Raw genomic sequence first — 9,932 nt, 5'->3', positions numbered from 1 at the left:
TTATCATCATTGTTATCCCAAGATGCATTAGTCAGTAACAAAATGTTGATGTGCTTAAGTAATAAACGTATACACTTTTTGAAGTAATTAGAAGCTTTCATGTGTCACAACAACTTTTAGTATAATAGAGTATTTAGAACATATTAAGGGCAACATGTGCAAGTAGTCAGAAATCCCTTTAACACCTCTTAGATCATTTTGACCTAAGGACAGCAGGAGGTGAGTTTCTTTGTATGTATCAATTATTTAAATTTTTGGAGCACTAAGCGACAGATCACTGACTTGTAAAACCACAGCCCTTACAAGCTAAACAAGTTCTAGTTTCAGCTGATGCTTTATTTTCAGCTCTGGTATCCTGACACTAAAATATTCACAAATATTTGATGATGTATTATTAAACTCTGCATGCCACTGAACATTAATACAACAAGGTGTGAGTACCACAAATACAGTATATTTCAGGGTTGTTGCTTTGATCATCAAACATGTCTTCAGCTTTGCTTCATCAGACTTTTCTCCTGAACTGGACAGATCACCATGGTGTCTGAGGCTTTGTCGCAGCAGTACAGGTAGAAAAATGGCCGAATCTTCTCTGTGAGTGTTTCTTCAAATGTGTAAATATGGGTTTGAGCTTTCAAGTCATAAAAAGAGATCTGCCCCTCTTCGTAGTCCACAAACACACCCACTTTCTTGGGCTTCGGGTCGAGGGAGAGCAGTAAGGGTGGAGATGTTGACACTCGATACCCCTGGCCTTTCTTCATGGCCAGAGCCCAGTAGCCATGGGTGGTGCTCACAGAAATCCTGCCCTTCCTGTTTACAGAGGACTTGGCTACCCCCAARTACCAGTCGTCCTTGTCCCCCACCTGCACCTCCCAGTAGTGTCTGCCTGAAGTGAAGCCCTCGCGACCCAGCACGATGACCACTGTGTCAAAGCGATCCGGGTGGTCTGGCAGGTCCTGCCAGGCCCCCAGATGCCTCACCTGATGTCTGTCCTGAGAGAGCTGCAGCCATGGATTAGCTGTGTCTGGGTCCAGACTGACGTCCACTACAGAAACATAAGATTTGTTCAGTCAGACTGYTCTAAAATAGACAATCAAACTTTTTAAAAATGCAATTACCTGAATATTTCTGAAGTTTTTTGATCTCTGTGAAAATCAGAAAGATTAAATTTGACAGCATTTTATATTCTTGAAGTGATTGTGCTTTCATCTTTTTTTTTAGAGAAAATAAATACAAAGTGTTTCCTACCCCTTTCAGACAACTTTTCAATCATTTGACTTAACGTTGACTCCAGTTTGGACACAGATCTTCTGATCAAACCAACACATGTGTCAGTGGGTACACTGGTTTCAGACCAGTCTTTAACAGACGGAGGAGCGCTGAGYGAGGGGAAGTTCTGCAGAGAAAACCATCACAGATTATACAAAACMATTGGAATGAATATGAGTTTTGATACCATTTCATTTACCTTCAGGAAGTGGATGTGATCGGTCCGAGCCATATTTTCCAAGTCTGAATGCCTCCTCTTCAGCTCAGAGATTTCCTGTTCCAGTTCGGTGATGAGGCTCTCTGCCCTCCTTTCTGTCTGCCTCTGCTTCTCCTCGATAACTAAAACCAGATCAGCCTGGGTCCTCTGGATGGAACGCGCCAGCTCTGAGAAGACCTGCATGCTTTCCTCAATCTCTCTTTTAGCACTGGCCTAAAGTACAAAACACAGTTTTATAATGATCAGCCTGTTTGTAAAAACTGCCGTCATATGTGCTCCCTTGAGTCACCACCTGCAGTGGTAGCCTGGCCATTGCCTTTCKAAACAATTCTGCTCAATCTCCCTTCACTGCTTCATCTGGGCTTTCTCTCATTGACATGGATTTCTTTGGTAGAATTTCAACYGGGCCAATCARCGTACAGGAGGAGTTGTGAACGAWGACATTGATTTTCTGAGCTGTTTTTGTCTGCCTGTGGTTTAGCAGTGGCAGCAGAGGAAATGAATGAAGCCAATTCGTGTTGACAAGGCTTTCAAATTAAATTAAATTTGTCTCACAAAGCCACTCGTTTACAGCCATCTCATTTGGCTCGTTACATCTCTCTTCCCAGTAGGGGATGGTTGTTTACAGCGCACGCAATTTTGGGTAAGCTTTTTAGCATAGCCCTTCACGGTTGAGCTGGTGCACTACATATGTTACAGCCAAACGTTAGTGATTGAGTAAAATCAGACCAAACTGTTWTAAACTTCAGCAGAGTCCACGCCTCCAGCAAGAAATCGTTTCTCAAKGGTCCTCTGTATGAAACAAAATGAAGAGCAAGTGGCTGGTTTTTACCAGGCTAGGATTAAACTAACAAACTCTTAACACAAGATTAAGGTCAAGGTACACCRTCCATGATCTACACAACCTATTAGAACATGGCTGTTCCATAGTAAATCTGGAAAAGCTCAAACTTGAAAGCAATTATGACACTACCATTTCCAAGCTCCTATATTCTCACCATGTTCTGTGTGCCAGTAACCCATTCTCATGACAATCCTACCACACAGGTTAACAGGTTGAGGAAAGTGGTAGGTCTAAGACTCTTTCAGACTGTGGTAGCACAACCCCCTCACACTGATGGGGTTGTCAGGTTGTGTGAGGTTGCAGATCTCAGAATGAAGGAAGGATACAAGATCAAAAATAAACTTGTTTATTTTAATCAAAAATGCTGACGGGGCAGGAAAACTCTACTTATAAAAACCTCTGGAAAACACGAGAGGAAGACACGAGACAGCGAAGACAACATTAGGAAATGAACAATGCTGACCTACCAGACAAACAGTGAACAGAATACACAAATAAACACAGGCGATAAAACTAACAAAATACTCTTGCTCCTCTTTCAAATTATTGACCAAACAGCACCATGCTTACATGCCACCAGGATTCACTACCACTATTSACTAACTCCACTTAAGAACTCAATATGCTGCCACCATGATAACAGACTGCGATCTCATTATGGAAGTTTTGTAAATCCTTAATTGTCAACTTATTCAACCCTATTATCTGTAGTGAGAGCAAACTGTTATCCCAATTTGCACCTAAAATCCTTGCCAAGACTTCGTAAAGGCCATGCCTGTTCTGGCTCTCATTGCAGGGACTCACGCTTTTACCTTTAAAGTATTTGACCCTAACTTGAGCAGACCCGAACCCCATCAAGAACACACCCCAACTCTCTAAATGTCAATAGATCATAAAAATGATTAATGTAGTCCTCTGTTTAATCAAATGATGTGACATGCCTTAATTCTAAAATACTTAAAGTTGTACATCATGATCACGGTTAAAAGTGGATTTCCAAAATTTTAGAGCTTTTAAGCTTCAGTGCATTTGATACAGAAATTCATGTAGACTCACTTTGTTGAGCTCCACAGAGTGTTTGATCTCCTCCACCTTTTTCATTCTGTCCTGGACCATCTGTTGGACGTCCATTTCAGTCTTTTTCAGCTGTGCCTGTAAAACATAGGAATACTGCTGTGTGTACAAGCAACACTACAAATAATATTTKAATCTGCATTTAGCTGTAATTGTCCAAGAAGACTTAGATCTGCATATAAAGACCTATTAAAGTTTCTGAAGCTTTATGTTCATGCTTTRTTTAGAATTTTAAAATGGATTGCTATTTTTTCAGCGGAAATGTCTGTGCCCACGTTTTTGGATTTTTTTTACTGATTCTGTAAAAGATAATCAAGTATGTTCTGAAACTGCCAAACACCAAAGCTTGAAACGTACCATTGCTCAGCTATTTGAAGTCAAAGAACAGCTTTATTTAGTCTGCCATGCCAGGTTTACGGTGTGTAATTTCATCAGAGGTTAGCAAACTTGGAACAAATGTTGCATGCTCATGGGTTTGCTGAGTAATGTTGTGTTCTATTAACCTGAGAAGTCAGAACTCAGATCTTTACTGTTTTTCATTTGTAACTCAGAAAATTCAAAAGATTTGCTCATATTTKTGCTCACTGCCATGCTAAGTGTTGGCAATTCAAGACAACAACAATAGATTTATCTGCATTTTATTCATTTAAGCACTGTGAAAACAGTGTCCTAATGAGTGGTAGTGTGTTACTGAGCTACACATGAACAAAGGCGAAGAAAAAAAAATATATCACGATTTTTCATCCACAGGGCAGCCATATTGGCAGGGCTCTCAAGTTTTGATCTGAGAAGGAGTGAGCTGCTGACAGCACAATCACTGCYTTGATTGATGGATGAACTCAACTCTCCACTGGGGTTGGGATGCAGGGATTTATTTTAGTGCAATAGTTTTTGTGGGAAAAAAACTCCATTACATTAAAAATTATATTTACGTCCCGCTTTATAATACGGGGCAGAATCGGCAGCAACTTTGTGAGAACGTGATTTATTTGCACTGCTGACTCGGAGTGGAGTCGGTCTCCTTTCTGCTCTGACTGCAGATAGGGTTTGCTGTGCGAGGCTGCTGCCAAAGTCTAATAAAACAGAAAAAAAAAATGCTAGATTTGTTGCTTTTTTGAAAAGAAAAACAAAGTTGCTAAAGAGCATCTGAAAACTTGTTAAATGAGTGACAAAGTTGCTAAGTTAGCAACACTGCAATCATGCCCCCATATTGTGCTCCAGCCAGTGTGGGAAACTTTGGTTCCTCTTCAAAAATGGGCGAGGGTGTGTTTTAGCTTGAGAAATACAAAGTGTACTGTGTGCACTTCATGAAATGTTTGTCTCATGGTCAATGCGTGAGACTTGAGAGCACTTGCGTACTGGGTTTTTAGGGTGTACTCTYACCTGACATATTTGGTCTGCTTTAAACGGACCAGAGTTTGTTTCCCACATTGGTCTGGACCTTCTATGCAGGTGTGAATACACTCATGTGAACCCTGGTGTGGATCAAACAACCGGACTGAGATCCATTTTTGAGGTGGTCTTGGTCCGCTTCCAAATGAACTCTGGTGCGATTCACTTCTGGTGTGAATACAGCCCGGCCTCCAATCAAACCAATGACAAGAAACATGCACCTTTTTGGACTCCATGAACCACCGTTGCGAAGCATCATTTGCCCTTCAGTGTTGCTAATGCTAACACTGCACTACAAACTATGGCCGTTGTGGGTCATGGAACATGGAGCTGGGGTTGTTCAGGAATTTCCTATTTTCCAACTTGAAATTTCAACTTTGCGATCTGTTCCAATTGAACCATACCCAAGTAAAAAGGAAATGCATTATATGACTAATGAAAATGTAACTCTTTTCACCTTGTGTATCTGTGGACATTAACCACAATGAACTCTGACAAATGTACTTATCAGTCACAAATTTTATATAAATTAGTAGCAGTGAATCTGTCTCACCTTCTTCTCGGTCCATTCTCTCTCCACAGGGACAGTATAATGCGCCCTGTGGTCGGTCTCGGTGCAGAGGACACACACACAGGTCTGATCCTTCTTACAGAACAGCTCCAGGAGTCTTTCGTGCTTCGGGCACATTCTGTCCTCCATGTTGGCCACAGGTTCCATCAGCTTGTGCTTGGTGAACCTGGCGGTGTGAGATTTGAGATGCTCCTCACAGTAGGAGGTGAGACACACGAGGCACGATTTGACGGCTTTTGGTCGGCCTTCCCCTAAGCAAACATCACACAGGACCTCCTCCCATGAAGACAGGAGTGAAGAGGAAGGAGGAGAAGGTGAGGTTGGAGGAAGTGGATGTGGAGTTTGAGGCGATGGTGGAGGGGATGTTTGAGTTAAAGGTGGAGCCTGAGCTGCAGCCTGGGGCGATGGTGGAGGAGAGGTTTTAGGTGCCAACACCGGAGGGATTAAAGGAGGTAGCTCCTCGCCTTGACTCTCCTTCAACCCTTGTTTCTTTTTCTTATCCTCCTTTTGCTTTTCTTTCAACTCATCTAGAAGCTGTTGCTTCTGGTTTTTCTCCAGCAGCTGCTCCTCATCCTCTTTGGTCCTCCTCTCCATGATACACTTCTTGGCTTTCCCTACTCCTCCTTCCCCAATTTCCTTCCCTTCAGTGGCCTTGACCCTAATCTGCTTGAACTGCTCTGCTATTTCCCTTAACACTGTGTTCACACTGATGTCGGGCCTCTTGTGGAAGGACTTCTTGCACATGGGACACTGGTACAACGGGCTGGTTTTCCAGTATCCCAGGATGCAGGTTTGACAGAAGTTGTGTCCACAGGGGATGGAGACGGGGTTGGTGAAGACGTCCAGACAGATGGAGCAGTGCACCTGCTCTTCAGAAAGGTTCCCAGTGGTGGCCATTCCTGCACGGCGGAGAGGCAGGGTCATTTTCAGCACAAGCAACCAGCCTTTGAATGGGGCATCAAACCTGCTGTGATATTGAGGTGGCCAGGGTTAGACTGCATGATCGTATATGAGAGTCATGTTCATGCAACACTACTGAGCAACACATCAAGACACTCAGGTATGGTAAATTACTTTACCCAGAGTGGGTTCGCACTCAGGTATGGGGTACCCAGAGAAAACTCAGTAAGGTATACCAGAGTGAGTTTTCTCTGGGTACTGCAGTTTCCTCACACAAACCAAAAGCATGCACATTAAGTTGCCTTYCGATCCAGGCCTCCCTAGCAAAAGAGATCTGTGATATCAATGGTATTTGCCTGGCGAAATTAATATTCTTTAATGCAGGACATAATGCAGACTTTGGTATTGACTGCACTGTGTTCTCATTTGTTGATGTACATGAAATTCACACCATTGAGATCCTGTTTGTTCATCTAATGCATTTTTTGCACCTATCTCCTCCTGCATCCTTGATACGTATGCTACCAGTTAAACTATTAACTGTTAGGAACAAACTTTTGGTTATTGTACCATTTCTGGTCTTTGAAATATTAAGCTTTATTAAGTTAAATGAGGAAACCTCAGTAGCTTGGATTTGATCAAAMACTGTCCCCATATGACACATTTATTATACAAGTTCAAAGACTTCCATCAGACTCAAAGCAGCCACTAAAAGTCAAATCAATCCATACAGTCTATTATTATCAGGCATGTAATTTCCAATCAAACACTGCCACTTTTAGCCAATTTCCCATCTTCAGCCTATGTCTAGAACTTTGGTCAATAACAGCTATTACCTCCACCAAGGGCGAAGAAATGTTTTTGGGCGCGTATGTCTGTCTGTCGATCTGTCGTTCTGTCTGTGGACAACATTACTCAAAAATTTGTGGACGGATTGTCATGAAATTTGTACCACATATGGATAATGGGTCAAGGAATTAAATTTTGGTGATGTACCGGATCACGATGCAGATACAGGAATTTTTTTTCTTTTAACACTCTGACATCGGCAAAGCTGTGATGCTTTCACAGGGCGTRGGTTTCAAAGTGTCCAGCAGGTGGCACTGTAGTATTGGTGTGCCCCTTTGTAACTCTATTACAGGATGGGGGAAATTGGTCTTGGTGGAGGTTTGCACTTACCGAGTGCTTCTAGTTTTAAATTTTGTTATTTGAATAAATTGCATTTGATAAATGGCCTCCAGTAAAAGTATACTCCATTTCATGCACACTTGTTTTTTCTTTTGTATGATAAAACTTTTTGAATTCCTCTTGTTTATAATTTTGCCAAACAGACCAGGATCTTGTAGACCATGATTATATCTGCCTCCATAACAAATTAAAAATACATAACATATAAAAAAATTATCCTTTTGAAGCCATAAACTATAACTTTATCAATGCACTTTAAAATGAAAACAGCTTGGTAAATAGTTCGCACACTGTGTTCAAAATTCAATTCAGTTTATTTATATAGCACCGTGTTTCTTCTCAGGGCACTGTACAAATACTAATAATACTAATAATAATAATAATAATAATAATAATAATAATAATAATAATAATAATAATAATAGAAAAAGATTAACATTTTATCAGAGTAAATAACAATTTGTATCATTTGGTACAAAACCCAATGTTGAACTGAAAAGGACTAAGAATAGAACATTCAAAATTTCATTTTAAGTTTTTTTGGGTGATTGCTATTAATTAGTTTCTACTAAAACATAATATCAAGCATTTTATTATAAACATTATTTTTAGCTTTCTACCATGATAAATAGTTTCAAGAAGTTGACACATTTTCAAACTAAAGTAATTTCTAAGAAAATTACCTGAAAAAAGCAATTAAAAAACTTTTAAATTAGCAACAGGAATTTGTTATTCTAAAAGCAAACATTTGTGAAATTATTTAAAGTAAAAATAAATTGTGCTTGTTAATATTCTTTTCACTTTTATATCAGTGTTCTTGACTTCTAACACAAACAGCCCTGAGCTAAAGGTTGAGGTATTAATAACAGACCAGATTAACTTCTTTCCAAGAATAAAGGTTCAGCTCATGTAATCCATGCACTATATCTGTCTTATCTTGACAAGTATTTCAGTTTTACAGACAAGATGCTGTGGCCAAATTTTTTTTTTTTTTTTCATTTCAATTTTAATCAGCAGTAAAACTGATAAAAAAAACACACCAAACAGCCCTTTTCTCAGGTTGCAGCTCGTCAGCAGTCAAACATTAGCTTTAAAACCAGTCCGACAACTCTTCTCTGGTATTTCTGCTTCTGCACAGATGCATAATGTCATTTTATAATCTCTATGTTGGAGCAAGACAAGTGATTCACTAAAAGCAGGAACATGGGAGCACTCACCAGAGAGCAGCTGCCTCGAGACTCCACTGATATTTGAGACAGACTGTGACCACTGTCACCTCCAGCCCCCTTCCCCTCAACCCTACCATCCCTCCCTCCATGCCAACACCTGCCTCAGACCCAAAATATACCCCCCTCCCACCCCCTTTTCTTACCCCAGATACATTTTTATCTCCCATGAGCAAGGCCTTCTGCATCTCATGCTGTAAACTTCTCTGGATGTTTAGTTGGTTTCTAAAGTTTCATTACAATTCTTAGATATTTTGCTAACAGATAGTTTGCAGAATCACCTCTTAGTGTTGCCAGTGGAACCAGAACCAAAGAAACGTGTGGAGCTGAGCACATTTCCACGTTTATTTCAGCCTCAATACATCTGGAGTTTTGCATGGAAAGGGTGTATGCAAGGCTTTTGTGCGTACGCACTGTTGATACATGAGGCCACTGGTCATGTTGTGGTAGGTTTGTTTTTGCACACACTTTTTCCATTTCATGAGACACAAGGCGCAGAGCTTCTGGGAAACCCCTCTTGCTGCAGTACACATCTTAGCCTGGGGTTTCTTCCCATATCTGCTGTTTGGTCACAAATCTGCCTTGGATAAAGCACCACACTTTTCAGCAGACAGATTCCTCCATGCATAATGTCTGTGTACTCTTTATCCAGGAGTATAGGCCATCTAACTATTTTTATAAATGTCTAGAAGACTCATATAAATAGTCGTACTTTCTGGCTACCTCAGACAACTGCTCCTTAAAACTATGTTCTTCAGACACATAACAGCCGGCTTCTAGAATAAAAGTAGTTGAAGCAATGCTTCAATACCATTGCTGTCCTAGCGCTTTTCGGCATAAACAAACAGGACCACAAACTTCTGACCAATCACACAGTAGCCAGCTAATTGACCTGTGAGGAAACGTTCATCCAAGGCCTTATGTCCGGGCAAAGCTGCTCTATTTGTCACCCCAACCCTAACCCCMCTTCATTCACACCTTAGTCCTAAACCTAATCCCCAACACATCAATGGTGTTCAACTGTATTAGGACCAGTCTTCGGTCCCTAAAGGAGCTACTGGTCCTGTYAATGTTAGCCTGGTTTAAACCAGACCCTGTCCTTCACTTTGCTTCGGACAAGGGTCTGGACTTGATGCATAGACAGGTGATTCTTGCAGGAGGCGTGGCCTCTGCTGAAGTTTAAAATGATTGGATCAGTTGGCTGCGACGTATGTCGCTGTGACGGAGGCTAAGCTAAGAAGCTAACCGGAA

General features: G+C 41.0%; 1 protein-coding gene across 3 annotated transcripts; it reads right to left on the bottom strand.

The window, feature by feature from the left end:
- Positions 1 to 315: 315 nt before the first annotated feature.
- On the bottom strand, positions 316 to 8,725 carry si:dkey-46i9.6 (E3 ubiquitin-protein ligase TRIM39). 3 transcript variants are annotated; one of them, XM_014022679.1, is made up of 7 exons: positions 8,673 to 8,725; positions 5,350 to 6,334; positions 3,387 to 3,482; positions 1,469 to 1,699; positions 1,249 to 1,396; positions 1,119 to 1,145; positions 316 to 1,045 (listed from the first exon to the last, which is right to left on the bottom strand). In XM_014022679.1, the coding sequence occupies exons 2-7, from the start codon at positions 6,289 to 6,291 to the stop codon at positions 492 to 494; spliced, it is 1,998 nt and encodes a 665-aa protein (XP_013878133.1). In that variant the 5' UTR covers positions 6,292 to 6,334; positions 8,673 to 8,725; the 3' UTR covers positions 316 to 491. The 3 variants fall into 3 exon arrangements, with proteins under 3 accessions (XP_013878133.1, XP_013878135.1, XP_013878134.1); XM_014022681.1 differs by having other exon boundaries at positions 5,350 to 6,266; positions 8,673 to 8,722; XM_014022680.1 differs by lacking the exon at positions 8,673 to 8,725 and adding an exon at positions 8,496 to 8,622 and having other exon boundaries at positions 5,350 to 6,266.
- Between the last annotated feature and the right edge of the window lie 1,207 nt (positions 8,726 to 9,932).

Source organism: Austrofundulus limnaeus, unplaced genomic scaffold (assembly GCF_001266775.1).
Source record: "Austrofundulus limnaeus strain Quisiro unplaced genomic scaffold, Austrofundulus_limnaeus-1.0 Scaffold338, whole genome shotgun sequence".
Taxonomy (NCBI): Eukaryota; Metazoa; Chordata; class Actinopteri; order Cyprinodontiformes; family Rivulidae; genus Austrofundulus; species Austrofundulus limnaeus.
The sequence above is the reverse complement of the archived record's forward strand: the minus strand, read 5'-3'. Positions and strand labels throughout refer to the sequence as shown.